At 42.7% G+C, this 16,095-nt stretch overlaps 1 protein-coding gene across 1 annotated transcript in view; it reads left to right on the forward strand.

The window, feature by feature from the left end:
• Positions 1–8,284: 8,284 nt before the first annotated feature.
• Positions 8,285–16,095, forward strand: part of RASAL2 (RAS protein activator like 2) — a 455,850-nt gene continuing 448,039 nt past the window's right edge. The window contains exon 1 of the mRNA XM_012646543.1: positions 8,285–9,108. Coding sequence (XP_012501997.1) covers positions 8,907–9,108 — 202 coding nt within the window. The 5' untranslated portion in view covers positions 8,285–8,906. The remainder of the gene's footprint in view (positions 9,109–16,095) is intronic.

Below are 16,095 nucleotides of genomic sequence, written 5' to 3' on the forward strand. Positions count from 1 at the left end.
TATATAGAAAAAGCTAGCTGGGCATGGTGGCACATGCCTGTAGTCCCAGCTACTCGGGAGGCTGAGGCAGAAGGATCGCTTGAGCCCAGGAGTCTGAGGTTGCTGTGAGCTAGGCTGACGCCACGGCACTCGCTCTAGCCCGGGCAACAAAGCGAGACTCTGTCTCAAAAAAAAAAAAAAAAAAAAAAAGAGAGATTATATGGTGGCTTGGTGAAGACGCTGGGCTGGAAGCCAGCCCTCCAACATTTTTATTATGACAATTTTTACATATACAGAAAAGTTGAAAGAATTTTACAGTGAACAGCCATGCACCCACCACCTAGGGTCTACAAATAGCATTTCGCTTTATTTGGTTTATCACATCTGCCCATCCATCCATCAAGCCTCATTTCTGGATGCATTTCAAAGACAGTTTCAGACATGAGTGCACTTTGCCCATCGGCAGGCTTTTGATTAGATGGGAGAGATGAACACATGAACTGAGGGAAGGAATCAGTGTTGACGGTGAGGTTGAAGGAAAAGAGAGAGAACATAATTGCTTAAGCCCTGAAAGAGGTGGAAAGGTCTAGATTTTGAAAAAGAGGAGGGGCCTCTTATCCTCTGAGCCTGAAGGGAAAGACTGTGGAGGGGTGGGGGTGGTGAAGGAGAACTCAGTGCCTCAGAAACGGGAGGCAGAAACGCTTGCCGAGAATGAGAGCTGGGAATTGACCAGGTCTTGAGGAGAGAGACTAAGACTAGGTCCATCCACGGGGGAGAACGGTACAGGGGCTTGGTGGCGTCTCTGGGGGCCCAGTCAAGCTTGCATCGACAGCCGCACGAGACTCCGGGTTATGTGATTTTCTCTGGTCCGCAGCCGTTTGAGGAGGAGCAGGAAAAGCAGACTGGGAGAACGACCCAGAGTGCACGCAGCGGGACAGCGTGCGGGGGACCGGAAGGGCTAGAGTAAGAGTGTTTCAGATGATCAACCACTCGTCCCGGGCAGAGCAAGGAACTAAGAGAGTCTGGGAGAGGCCGATCAACTGGAATAAAATGAAGGGATCGACAGATCTGAGTTCTTACGAAATAGAAAAACAGCCCCTCGGCTAAGCCACAAAACTGGAGAGAGCCTGTGTCCTCGCTAGGCTCACGGCTGCCACTCCAGACACAGGGAGGCAGCTTGGATCAGAACCCAGGCCTTATGCTCTTTCCAAAAACTCTGTGGCAGCCTTCATCCCATCTCTGCATTTTGAGACACTTTATTTAATTTTCTCCCTCTCTCTCTCTCTCTCTCACACACACACACACACACACACACACACACACACACACACAAAGTGAGCCAAAGTATGATATCTGAAGTCCATCTCTCTCTCACCCCCGTCATTAGTGGAACGGAAAGTGCTAGTAGTCGCCTGTGTTCTCCTTACCCTCACTCCCTTAGTGGTTCAGAGCTTCTCACATCTGCCTATCGCTACAAAGCCCTTAAGCCGTCCTTTCCACTGAGCCACGTGGAGCCATCATTCCATTATAATCAAGATATTCTACATTCTTAGTACTTTTTTCTTGGAAGTGTACTCTTTGCTTGCCTTAATTGAGGGACTCACCCTTCAAGGCTGGGATTTGCGCTGCAGGTTTCCCTAGCTGAGGCTGTCCATGCTCCCGCACGCTCTGCTCCTTTGTGCTGCAGCGGGAGGTCGGGTGCAGGGGCTGCGTTCGGCTGACTCTTCATTGCTGCTTCAGACCACTGCTCTTTAGCTCTCACGTAAATGAGAGTGTGAGCGTTCCCTCTACACTCTCCTCCTTTCTGCCACTAACCAACCTCTCGGTCAGTTCCCTTCATTCTCCAAAGATTTTGGACTTCACTCATAGTTGTTCTTTTTATTCCACTTCCTAGCACTATCCTAGGAGTTGGTGTCAACAACTGATCGACAACTTCCTAATTTTTGTACCTCCTTAACACTTGTGACTTAATCCTCCAATCTACTTTAGTTATCCATGTCTCTGGACCACATTTTGTATCTTGTCATCACTCAGACGTTACGCCTCAGCAATCTCAAATTCCGATATCCCACTTTCTGATTACTTGCGCCTAAATCTTCCGTGTCTTCTCTATTTGTCTTGTTAAGAACCTCCTGTTACAGGTTGATGGAAAAATGACCAAAAAGACTTTCCAGGTTTCTTATTCTCAAAACTAATGATCAACCCTGATCAACAATGGGGAGACATTTCAGGAGCTGTTATGGCCATCTTCATCCTTATTGAGAGGACAGGTTACAAGGGATGTATTTTGGATATTTTGGGGCCTTTATTCACAAGAGTCTTAAATAGGCTCCAGCTATTATAACCGATGTCTTGACACCTTTGCTATACAAGAGACAAAATGAAGACGGGTTGGTGTTGCCTCCACATACTGACCAATTATGATAATATTTCTCTCAGAGTAATATGAGAACAGTGGGATTATTTTTAAAAATATCTGCTCTAGAATCATTTGGCTTTGTTTTTTAAATTGCATCTTTTGAGGTCTCATTAAGACCACAAAGCTAAGGGAGTGATCATTTTCTTTGGCTAAGATGAAGTAACTTGGTGTTTCTATAGTTACTAGAAGGACACAGAAATTAATTTGCTAAAGGTTACCCCCGTCATAGACTGTGTCTGTTAATAAATGGTTGGCGCTGTGTGTATTTTACGTAGAGCTGGATTACTCAACAGATATTGTGTTTAGGGCACTGGCAGAACAGGAACACACAAAAACACATACAAAACTTTTAAGAGTTTTAAATTTGCCATTTCTGAAACAAATTCTGTAGTGGTTTTAACAGAAAAAAAAATCAGAACTCTGTTGTTCCTCCTAACACTTTGCAAAAAAATTTTTGAAGTACATGGGGTAGGGTAGGGCACCTTATTATTTTCAGTGCTTAGAACCTGAAGGTTTTAATTAATAAAGCCCTGATGTCAGGGGCCATTGTGGTTCCATCCAAGTGCTTTATTCTTTTTGCATTCCTGTAGTTGAATGCTGAGGTGAAGTCATCACTTTGGAGGAGTTTTTGCCAAGAAGAAGTGACTGGGGGAGGCCTGTGTGTCTCTGGCCTGCTCTGCTGCTTTCCCAAACAGGACTGTCATTGGTTGGTATAAACGGCGGCCTTCTCTTGGGGAACTGGCCAGATATGAAAGGGCACTCACAAAACCCAAGAAAACACCTAAGCTTTCTTTGGTACCGATGACTGCCGAAGACCACGCAGTTCCTGATTTATAATCACCGTCGAATGTTGCCGTGAGGAGAGTCGGACCTCCTGAATTCTCTACATTAACCTCAGTTTCTCCGTTTAGAATACCCACTTCTTTTCTATCTGACCTGCTTCCAAACTTGCCTCATGCCACAGCTTTGGTTTTTATCCAACTTCTTTCTACCCAGAGTTCTGTGGAATGAATGGCAGCCGCCCAGCCACTTGAGGCTGGCCGCCCTACACTCTTGAGCAAACAAAGAGAAATGGTTCTTTTAAAATACAGACCCCTTTCTAGGGAGTAGGGAATATATTTTCTTTTATTGCATTAGATTCTGCTTAAGGCTCAGGATGCAGGATGCTATCTTGATGAGGGACAGACAAGGGTAAAAAGGGGAACATACTGAGCAGTGAGGAACAGCTGAGAGCTACAAAGATAGGGCTGTGCTCATGTATAAATAGAAATGTTGCTGCTACCCTGATGAATCAGACCAGATGTTTCTCTGATGTCTCTGTTTGGTCCTTTGGTTTTGTTTTTTTTTTTTTTCTAAAGCATAATTTTGCTAAAATTATATGTGGGGCCAGGAATATGGCACGAATGTTTTAAGCTTAAATAATATGTTAAAGAATAAAATCACTTTACTGAGAAAATCTTTATCAGCAAGAAAAATGTCGATTTAGAAAAGGACAGAAAAGTGTGGGAAGGAATAAATCTTTTGATGGGGCTGAAGAATCGAGATTCAGGAGATCTTAATTCTAATCCTTCTTCTGTCACTAGTTTTGTGACCGTGGGCAAGTTATGCTGTTTTCCTGGGACTAGGAAGGTTTATTGTTAAAATGGGGAGGGGCAGGAGAGAAAATGAGAGTTGCATGATTGGGTTCATTAACTTGATCTTTTAGTGTCTCTTGCAGCTCCAAACATCTATGAGCAAAGCCAGGTTTTCTTTTTCCCTTTAGTCTAATTTCTTGTTACTTGGCTTTTGGTTTCATTGAAGGGTTGTTATGTGAATGATACTGCGGGGAATAAACATGAATAACACAAGGTCTCTGCCCTCAAGATGTTTATAACCCAACAGCAGATATTAAGAGCTATACAAAAGACTGTGCCGCCATATATACTGTGACTGGTGTGAGAAAACAGACAGGAACAAATGCTGAAGGAACTCAGAAGAGGCTGAGATCATTGCCAGCTTGGAAATGCTGGAGGAAACGCTTGGAGGACAGGAAATGACTTGATGGAGGAGGACATTGGTATGTGATGTGGGCCCTTGAAGGCTGGTCAGTTTTTAGCAGGCAGAGAGGGAGGAAAGGACGTTCCGGGGAAAGAAACAATTACGCAGAGGCAAGGGGCAAGGAAAGTGCTGGATGTATTTGGGTAACAGTGAGCCATTTGGGTTGGCTGGGCACATGCAATGAGTGAGGTAGCAGCAATGGTGGTTTGGGACCACATGTGGAAGGCCCTTTTAGCTTTCCAAATGTAAAAGCTTGCATTTTACTTAGCAGGCAATGGAGCTGTTTTTTTTGAGCTTGCATGTGCCCTGGGTCTGAACTGTGCTTTAGGATAATTCATCTACAACAAAGCGTAGGAAGAAGTGGAGGTGGAAGGGCCTCAGAGGAAGGAGAACAGCTAAAAAGCTATTGCAAGAATCTTGGTAAAGCTAACCTGGTCTGAGCTAGGATGGTGTCAATAGGAATAGAAAGTAGGGGTTGGATTTATGCAAGGCCCAGTGGAGGAGAGGACTCAAAGGTAACTCCACGTACAAGCAGGTCTGAGGTAGAACCTATTAGTTCCACTAACATAAAAAGGAAATTCAAGAGGGCAAGTGAGTTTGGGCCAGGGGTAAGCAGAATGCGAAGTTATCATTTCCCATGCATTAAGTCTGAAGTCCAGGAAGGATATCTTGGTGGAGGTGGTCAACATTTACAAACTCCTGGTCAGACCTCAGCACTGTGGATGGGCTCGAGATGGGTATCTGAAAGTCAACATTATGCAAGGGAGAGCAGAAATCACAGAAGTAGATTTGGACCAGGGAATTGGAGAGGAAGGTGGGAGGAAGACAGCTGACAGAATCTCGGGAAATGTCTAAATTCTTCCCTGATGGTGGACTGGGCATGGTCAGTGTCACAGAATAAATCAGGAGAGTGCTGCATCCCCATGGCCAAGGGGAGAGGGAATACTGAGAGGGAGGGGATGGCGAACAATAGTTTAAAAGTTTCATTACTGTTTTGGGGATTATCTGCTTAAGGTGGTACCTATATAGCCTAGAAGGTACTGGCTATAAGAAAATAGTTAATAGCATCTGTGAAGAGGGAACCTCGCGTGTGTGTGTGTGTGTGTGTGTGTGTGTGTGTGTTGTGCATGTGTGTTTTCTGACAAGTGAATAGAGAAGAAAATTGGACACGTATCTCAGGTTGTGACAGACAAAATTACAAACCTTCATCTCTCCTTATTATTGGCAATATGTATCAGAACAGAAGGCCTCTTTCTTTCTTTCTTTTAGAAATCTCAGACTCTTGCCAGCCTTTGTTTTTCAGACATAGGAAATTTATTATTTTTTCTCCTCCATAGTTCCCCAATTTTTAGTTCCTACTTGTCCTGGGTCTTGGGTTTGATTCTTGGAGTTATGAGTTCCAATGACAGTGCATACATAGATCACTGCTAGGAGCTTAGTGTTCACAGCTCTGGAGCTGGGAGGAAGGAGAGGAGAGAGCCGACAGGGAAATGAGACTTTAGCTGTATTGTGGTTCACACACAAAGGACTGTTTGTGAACTACAATGTAAACTAAGTCTTTATCAGCCAAGGATTTGCTGTCACATTAAAATATGGGCTACACCAAGGAGATACCATTGGTATAAATCCAAGTAGGGTTAACTGCCTTCTTGCAATGCAAACTGGTTTATAACTTTTTTGTTTTGTTTTTCTTCAATACTTTTCCTAATAATAATTTGCAAAACCCATAAAATACTTACTTTTGGTTCCACAGATGTCAGAACAACTCTACTTGCCAAAGAAAAACACCCTTAAAAAAATCCAGAGCCACTAATGAATTTAAAAATTAGGAGACTAGGGTTTTAATCTCAGTTTATTAACTAGCTACATTTAGGTAGATTGCTTAATAGAATTCAATGCTTCAGTTTTTTCATTTGCTAAATGGTTATTTAAAAAATACTGGTTCTTCTTATCTCACAGAATTATTGTTCAGGTTGTCAAAGTATTTTCCTTTTAAATTATTAACATTAGATAAATTCCAGACATACTATTACTTAGGGGATTAGATAATGACCTACAGCTAGTCTGGGGTCAAGATGGGGAAGTGAAGTAGGGACCAGTATTTGGCGGGTCTGGATGAAGAAAGCAGGATTACTAAGAAAGCAGGATCACTCCTTTGGCAGAGACTTTTTCTTTAGCCCCAGAACAGATGATGCCACTGAGAGCAAGTTTGGAAAAAGACCTCTGCGGGTGGTTTCCTATACCACTCCTGATGCTGTTTTTGAGATACTTGCTTGGATAAATAAATTCCTTATATATTGACTAACAAAGAGATACTCAAATTTGTACATGTGATGCCCATATTCACTTGCTGTCTGACTTATGTTACCATGACTTCCTTCAGCAGGAATTTAGTATAAATAAAAATGCTCTAGGTTTGCTCAGTGCTGAGCCTTGTAATCTCCTGGCTTCGATACCTTCCCTCATCCACTATAGCACATACTATTGTTTAGAACCGGAAGACTATGCAGTCAGATAGTAAGCGAGCAAGCAATTCTAGATATTAGAAATGACTACTCCAATAAATCACTGAGCCACAGATCAACAAGCTTAATCACAAAAGGTTCTTGAGGGAACAAAGTTGAAGTAGCTAATATCATTGAGACACTGTAGCCAGGTAAACTGGCTATTCCCCAGTCTCCTCACCTGTTAAACAAGAGGCAGCATGAGATTATCTCTAAAGGCACTTCCTGCTTTGAAATACTACTACTCTAAATAGAGTAATAGTTCAGAAAGTTTGAAGAAAATCACAAAATGCATCCTCATAACTCTCAATAAGCCCAAACAACACACCAGGACATCACAATACAAGAAAACTAAAATGTTCCCTTGTAGACCAGTCTCTGTGCAAAGTAGAGAGAAATTGTGTGTGTGTCTGTGTGTGTGTATGTGGGCACTAAACAAAACCTCTCAAAAGGTGTTAAAAAAAAGGCAACACGTGATTATGGAAAATCTCACTCCACATTAGGCAGCCATGTTCAAGCAACATTGTTGAAGACCTACTACATGCAAGGCACAGTTGTTATTGTTCAATTTAAAAATTATCATTATTTTGCCAGTAATCTCTTCGACCTGAACTGGTGAATCCCGCCGTGGGGGACATAAAAGTAAAGCCAGAGTCAAGAAGGAGACACTGTCTACAAACAGATCAAAAATAAAACGCAAGTGATATCCTTAGAAAGAAAGAAAAAAAAAAAGCCAACATATTGCACAAAGATCAAAGGCAGAACAGAGAAACATGTTTGGTTAATACTGGGCTTTCGGGCATTTCATGTGCTCGCGCGACCCGTCCATCCGTCCACACCGCGCTGTTCCAAACCGACGGCCAGTCGGCTTCCGCGCGGACCCCGCACTACCCCACAGTCCCGGCCGCGCCGCCAGCTCTGCTCTCCGGGAAGGAAGAAGGCGTTTCCTCCAGGGTGGCTGGAAAATGAAGCAGCCTCTTCGACCTTTTCGTCCAGTAAGAAAGAAATGTTGGTCCAAAAATAAACCAATAAATAAAAATAGGAAGAGGGTGAGAAGAAAGGGGCGCCCTCTTCCTTTGTTTTTAAATTTCCCGCATCCCCTTCCTCCCCGCCTCCCCACGCCGTCCCTGCTTCGAGCAGCAGCTCGGGAGAGCGGGAGTGCTGGTCCCAGGGAGGGTATTTGGAAAGTAGGCGGGACGGGCTGCATGGATGATTCGGTGTCCGATTCCTCCTGCCTTCGGTGGCAGCTCCTCCTCCGCTGGGTTACTCGATTGCACACGCGGCCGGGCTCTCGGCTCTCGATTGCTCCAGCCTATCACCCTGGGATGCCGCCTGCCGCCGCCAGCGCCGCGGCTGCCGGGCTGTGGAGATCCGCCGCGGAGCCGGAGCTGCGGCCGGAGCCGTGGCCTGAGAATCAGGGGGCGGGCCGGCTCTTTCCAGAGGCGGGGGCTGAGGACGGGCGGGCCAGAGCCCGCGGCCATCGTCCTCCACCCCTCCTCAGGCAGAGGGAGCGGGCGCTCGGAGTCCCTCAGCGGCGGCGGCGGCGTTAGCCGGTCGGAGGGGGCGGCCCCTGGCGGCGACGCCCCCAAGCCCAGCCCTGCCGGGCCGCGCTCCCTCCACAGCCGGAGCCGGCTCTGACGGCGGGAGACGCCGGCGGGGCTGAGGAAGGCGGCTCTGAGGGGCCGGGAGGGCGAGCCTCCCGCCCCGGGTTTTTCCACGTCCCTTCCCGGGGGGGACCCCCGCACACCTGAGCCCGCACCCAGCCCTGGCCGGGGCCACGCTGGACCCGCCTCCCGGCCTGGGTCCCGCCCGCCGGCTGCAGGTGGGCTGCGGCGCCCGCGCGTCGGGCCGTGGGCGACGGGGAAGGCGGTGAGCGGCGTCCGCGCCGGCCGCGCTCGGGTCCTCGCCCGGCTGCTGCGCTCTCCTCCGCCCCGCCGCCGCCGCCGCCCCGTGCCCCGCGGGGCACCATGGAGCGCTCCCCGTCGTCCGGAGGAGTCGCGGAGGCGCTGTCCTGGCCGGAGATGTTCCCAGGGCTCGAGTCCGACTCGCCGCTGCCCCCGGAGGAACTGGACGCGGTCGTCCCAGTCAGTGGGGCTGTGGCCGGTGGCATGTTGGATCGGATCCTTCTCGAGTCCGTGTGCCAGCAGCAGAGCTGGGTCCGAGTCTACGGTAAGCACCGCAGGCGGTCGTAGAGGCTGGTGTTTCTTATTTTTGCTCGGGCTGGAATTCATTCCCTCGTCTTAGTCCCAGTCCCGGGCTCCATCCATCCTCGGTCCGTCCCCCACGGCCTTTTTTTGTTCTGGGGGCATGTTTCTGACAAGTTTCTTCAGACTAGCACCGGGTAGAGATGCAGCTCGGTGTGGTCTTTGGACCTCTTCAGACGCCTCCCGTAAGTTTACCGTTGAGTTGGGCATCCGGACGTAATTCCTAGGCGGCTGCCAGCCAGTCTTTGGGAAGGTCTGATGGAGCACGCCATGAAACCAAGGGCATGAGGTTTCACCTCTTTCTCTTGTTGAGTGAGGCAAGACTGGAAACCAAGACGTTATGAAAAAGCTGATGAATGAAACAAAAAACCCGAAGTATTTATTTGGTGGGAACTTACTAATCCGTAACCTCTTTCTGAACCTTCCTCTCCGAATGCAATCAGTTATTCCAAGGGGTGCGGATTGTTCCAGATGGGACTGTTGTTTCTGGTTTCATTGCAAAGTGACTGGGCTGCCACTCAGCAGGTTGAAAGTGATGAATGCACTGAAACTTTCCCTTTCTGCATTCCTAGTAACCACCTCTTTAATTAAAACTGAATGATGAGATTCTGGGGTGAGCCTTGTGGCAGCATTAAAACCGTGCTGGTTTTGAAAACTCACAGCCCGAGGATTTATAGCCTGGCATTCAGGACTGGGCTGTGGCTTTCCAAAATATCGAAATGGCAGGCTGTTTATCACTTAGCTCACGTGACTACAGAAGATCTTAGGAATGTGGCTGAGTATAAGATGGCAAATTTGAAGCACCTGGGAGCAAACGCAATGTTAAGATGTTATCGTGCGGTCGTGTGCATCTAGCCTTTAGTGATCGAGTACATTGTGTTTTTTCTTTCATGCATCAGAACAGGGTATATGTTTATTATTCAGGAGTGACCAAGACTTTTAAGTTGTCTTTCTGAATAGTTCAGCTGGTTTCAGGATTTCATGTCCATCCCTGTCAGAAAGATTACAGAACTAAGAGTCCAGAGATCTGGGTGCCTGCCTCATTTCTGCTGCTAGGTGGCTGTGTGATTTGGGGCAGATCAGATCACTTTTTTGGCCATGGATTCCTCATCTGTAAAGTGAGTGGATTGGATTAAATCATCTCTAATGGCCCTTTCGATTGTAACTATCCAGTCCTTCTAACCGGTTCTTCTTAAGGATTTTTGTATGCGCCACTGTGTATTTCATTGGGCGTTTGTAAGTATTCTCGATGCTATTCTATTTAGCTGGAAGAATTAAAAAAAAAGGAATGGGAGATGATGCAAGGTCACCCAGTTCGTTCTGAGTAAATTAGATTAGAAACTTCTGTGCCTGATTTTGTATCCACCTGCTAATCCTACTTAGCTGATTGCTTATAACAAATGCTGATGAGAATCTGAAAGTGCGTATCAGTTAGAATATGTTGTGGTTACACCATTTTCTCATTCCATCTTTCTCCTTATACACCTCTTTGGCATACTGTTTTTTTATGTGACATTAGAGATAGGGCCATGTAACTGTGAGAATAATATATGTGATAATTAAGTATTTCAGTGACTAAAACTGTCTGGGTTTTATAGACCTAGTGTTAACTGTCATTCTTTCCATGTAAAGATATAAATATGTTATAAACAAATACATATATATTTAGGAATAGACTGTGTGTGTGTGTGCGTGTGTATAAAAAATGTGTTTTAAAGAAGTCCAGAAACTGGGAGCCTTGAGCATACAAATGGGTTTTGGGAACCTGGGGTTTTTGTTCTGTGTCACAGACTGGTTGTCTGACTTTAGCATGTAGTTTTAACTCACTTGCTCTAAGTTTCTGCATAAAATGTATCATCTGGAGTAATTGGTATCTATATGTATACAAACACATACACACATACAAATACACATACATACGGTGCATTTTTCTGACAAGTTGCAGACTTTCCACTGCATTGTAACTTCAATTAACCAGAAGTTGTTTTTATTTAGTGTTTAGTACTGCCGTTTTCCTTCCTCTGAGGTAGTTCATCCTGGATACTACTTTGTTGTCTTTAGTTTGATGTAAATAGTTTAAAACTATCTGAACGACTCTTGGCTATGTCCTTAGCTAGTTTTTAAATTGTCTATTGTATGACTCTTTAAAAACTTTGAAGTGAAAATAAAAGACTGTAGAAAACCAATTTGGAGAATATTAGCTTGTTTTGTTTTTCTTTTTTCTTGTCTGTTTTGTGTGTTCAAAACCCTGATTGTCTTGGATCATCTAGGTTCTTCTACACAATTTAAAGAGACTTTAATGAGTATAGTCTAATGTGTTTTAATGAAATCCAGAAATTGGGAACCTAGTCTGGAGTATGCAGCTGGGGGTTGAGAACCTGGATTTTCATTCTGGCTTTGCCACAAATTGGTGGTTTAACTTTGGGCAAGTAGCTTTAGGTATCTGTGGTCCCTTTTGCCTTTAAAGTTGTCCAATTCTATGGCTCACCCCATTATTTTACTTCTAACTTGGCTTTCAGATGCCATCCTGACTTTTGGGGCCAGGCATCAAGTAAGCCCTTAACTTAATGCATTTAAATCATAATTGTCAGGGTATTCTGGGGAGCACTTCTATCAAAAGTCGCTGAACTGAGTTTTGAAAGAAGGAATAGCAAAGGCAGATGTATATTTATTTGGAATGTTTTCGTAAGATAGGAGGGTGGGGATGAGGATGTTGTTCAGGTCTAGGTCATTCAGTTTTGAGACCTAACCTAAAATAGCCATGTGGGTTTTAAAGATAGGGTATAATAAGGAGCTGTATTAAGTGCTGCTGATTGCTGACTACAAGTTCACATCCTCTGCGGTATACTTCTGTCTGAACTCACGATGCAAACAAACAACAAAAACACCCCTCTCCCCTAAGAATATCTAAATAGAAACTTTTATAAACAATATTTTATTAGTTTGCCTCACAGAATTTGAAGACTGGTCGCTGTCTTGAGCTTGCTATTGACAGGTTTGGCTCTTTGGTTGATAATACATGTATCTGTAGTTTTGTATATTGCCATGATTTGAGAAACTTTTTGGGAATATGTTCAGAGCTTTTTAAGAGGTGGATCTATATTTAGAACACAAATGCACATCTTTGAGAAACAGCTGAGAGAAAATATATATGCTGTCCCATCCTTTATTTTCTTTTAGTTAAAAAATGTTTCATTTGTTTTATTCCAGTATTACAAGAAGTTGTGCCCATGCCTTGTCAAGACTATAAAATTTTTGACATCAGGGAGTCCGTCTTGTTTGTCTTTTTATTCCCTCTTGCCACCCCCTTCATTGTCACCATTTCTAGCACATTGGTACCTTGCTCGTAGTAAGTCAGTATCTGTTGAATGTTGATCCATCTGTCCTTTGACCATCTAAATCTCAACCTGACTGTATGGGTGGTAGAGTAGCTTAAACAAAGGCATGCCACAAACAGCTAAATATGGATGCAGAATCCAAGAGCATCAAATGCAGAACATTTTTCAGATATTTATAGCCTCCAAGCAAAGTCAATTGGCTGAAAAAGCTCAGCAGCATAGCCAAAGGAAACGGGAGTGGCAAAGTCAGCCTCACTGTCTGTGCTTTTTGGTAAACAATGAGAACATTAAAATTAACTACTTTACCATGAATGGATGGTGAGTGTAGGACACTCTCTGGGAGAAATTTAAGATACCTTCTCTGAGATTGCCTGCAGTGGAGCTCTGCACCCCTGGTGTAACAGGTCTACAAGTGTGTGCATAGACCTTGTCTCAGAGAGTTAGAGGGGAAATATAGTTAGTATAATAAAGGGGACAATAAGAAATCTTATACTTTTATATTTTAATAGTATCAAGAGGACTTAGGTAAAATATTCAGTTAGTAAAATGATATCAACATTGTTACCATTAAGCTCATATATAGCTCATTTTTTATTGATGACAGAGGGACTTGCTGGAAAATTTCTAAAGGCTGGTACTATTTCAGCAAACAGAAGAAAAAGGGAATTAATTGTACTACTTCAAGTACCATATAATTCCAGAAACGTGACAGTGGGAATTTGGTATGAATTTCTCATGGACTGGATATGAGCTGATGGGGCAGAAGTCTTATCTGGCTATATTATACGATATTATGCGTCACCAACTAGACAAAGGATAAGATATATTTTATTGCATTTCTAGAGAGTGTCTCTATATTTACTCAGAATGTTGCAATCAGTAACAAGTCCAGGAAGTTGTTTCATTTTGGTCCAGTATGAATTAGAAATGACTAACTCACTGGCCTTATACAGAATGTTCTTAATATAATTAACTTTGAATATTCTTAGTGAATCACTCATTCTTACATATCTTAATTATACACCCTGTTTTGTAATAAAGTATATATAAATAAAATTGTTCAACCAAGACTAAAAGTTTTTTGGGGTCTAGTTAAATGATTGTTAGAAGAAAATCAATGAATGTGTAGGAAATATATCCCTAAATATGTTCATGTTACTTGAGTGTTTTAATTTCCTTGTGTAGTGTTAATTGAACCTTTACAAATAAGTAATAACATTTTAGAAATTTTTGGAATATTTAGCTTGAGTGCAGTACCAAGGATGCAGCATAGACTTTGGATGATGACACATTAATTTCCCATAATCTCCACATACATTTTATTTACATTAAGAGTAGACAGTTCTTCATTGAAATCAGAGATAACTTCTAAGAATGCCTAGGAAAGCATTTATAATTTATTTTAAATTATTTTGATTTCAAATAGCCCTGTTTTCTTCCTTTGAGAGAAAATTTGTATGCTGCATTTAAATTGTGTGTTCTATTTATGTTCATAGATGATGGACAATTTCCTTTATAACATCTCGATATTTTTCTATCCTCTATCATGTTAATTTATTGCTATTTGATTTTCAAACAATGAAAATATTTTTGAGGAACAGAATTATACATCCACAATCTCTTTTCCAAAACCATTTGGACTAGACTGGTTCAGAATTAAAAATGTTTTGATTTTAGAAAATGAATATGGTACATGTACAGTAACATAAACCCCTAGTGGAGTCTGGAGCAACAGCCAGGAAACAGTCATGTTAATATTTCTGCAGTTAAACAAATGAATATTCACACTAAATGGTATAAAGATTATAAATAGCCTTATGTCAGTGCAGGTCAGATTTTACTGCCAGAGAAGTTATGAAAAAAGTTTTGGTTTTCGGAGCTTCTTTGATTAGGAATAGCAGATATGGAATTGAGGATCTGTACAAATTTTCTGACATAAAACAAAGTTCTAGAATGACCCCGTTTATTTGAGAATAGTTTATTTATAAGGATTGCTTTTATCTTTTTCAAATGATAAAATTCAGTGCACACATTTTAAAAAATGATGGATAGTTGCGTCCTATTATGTTGAATGAAATAAATTTCTGTGATTTGCTGAGGAAAAGAAAAGGGATTCACATGACAAAGAAAGTAGGCTTTGCTGAGATTACTAATGAAATGGTGGCACACAGTGGTTTCTGACGCTTTGTTTCATTAGAAAGAAGGATGAGGTAAGTTGTAACAGAGGGTTTATGTAATTGTTCTTTGTAGTTGCTCTCTTCAGTAGCACAAAGTGATTTGATCACCTTTTAAGTAGGTGAACCACAAAAAAGCATTCAACTAATGACTGAGTTAATCCAGAAAAAATTCAGCTGTTTGCTACTTTGTCCCTCCCTATTGGAAGAACTTTTAAGTAACTAGAGAGGTGTTTGGTCTTGTTAACCAGGAGGAGGAGTCTGAGTGTGCTAAGTAAGGCACTACTGAAATTGCTTCACCCTGTCTTGGCAGTGTTCTCTGATGTTTGTAAAAACACCTTTCTTCCCAAAGGCTATCAAATACTTCTCAAGGCCGGTAGGTAGAGAACCTTTTACAAATTTGATGTAGTTTATGTTATAGTGAGAAGGCAGCCATCAAGATATACAAATAGAAGGGAAAAGAGAAGTCCTGAGGCCCAACACAGAGGTGTTAGTGACTATACAGTAAACATGTTAAAGAAATAAAAATTGAATCCTTGAAAGCATAACATGACTTCGTCTGTTAGACTATGATATGGAAGTCATCGTCTTCCGTATCTCTTACAGCTGGGTTCACATAGTAGGGGTCTGAGGTTTACCTTCCCTTACCACGTGTTAGTTACATTATTAGTTGTCTTTGCTTTTCTCATAAGGGTCCAGTTTAGATCCTGGTTGCGTTTTTATTCCTCCATAAATGACCTTCAACTTCGCTCAAGTTCTGTTGACGTTGTGTCACTTGCAGTAGGCTTTTTAGAAGTACTCCTTACCTGATCCCTGAGTCTAATGGATTGGTAATACAGATACTAACTGGGAAAGTGAAAATTTAGTGAGGAAAATATTTAACATAGGCAAGAAAACAAAATTCAGAATAGCGTGAAAGGTTAAAAAGAAACTTTAAAGTTAATAGTCCTAAATATTTTTCAAAACAAGCCTTTAGGTTTCTTCATTAAAGAAACTGGCTCAGCAAGTTTAGCTTATTCCCAAAATTGGAGACAAATTCCACAGTTTGTCAGGATTGGAACTCTTAACCTCAGATTCCTTAGCCTCCTGATTTAGCTTCTAGATCTTACTGCTTTCCCTTAGGGACATGGCCTCTCAAAGCTGAAGGTCAGGAAAACTCAACAGTGAGAAATACCAGATTGTTAGTTTCACAGTCTTTTAAGGGAAATGCTGGAAGTACCATTACCTAGGTAACAGAAAACAAAAATGGACAAAACATCTACAAAGTAGGAGGGTGAGAATAATTTCATAGTGGTCCTTAAGAGGTAGACCAGAGGACAGATGAGATATTTTTCATTTCTGTTTTCCTGAGTTCGTTATCCATATTTTTTTTATGTTGTGATTGGAAGTGACGTCTGAAGGAAATTTGAATGTTTCATGCGTGTGCTTAGAACCCTGAAT

This window comes from Propithecus coquereli, unplaced genomic scaffold (genome assembly GCF_000956105.1).
Source record: "Propithecus coquereli isolate 6110/MARCELLA unplaced genomic scaffold, Pcoq_1.0 Scaffold246, whole genome shotgun sequence".
In the NCBI taxonomy this organism is placed as follows: Eukaryota; Metazoa; Chordata; class Mammalia; order Primates; family Indriidae; genus Propithecus; species Propithecus coquereli.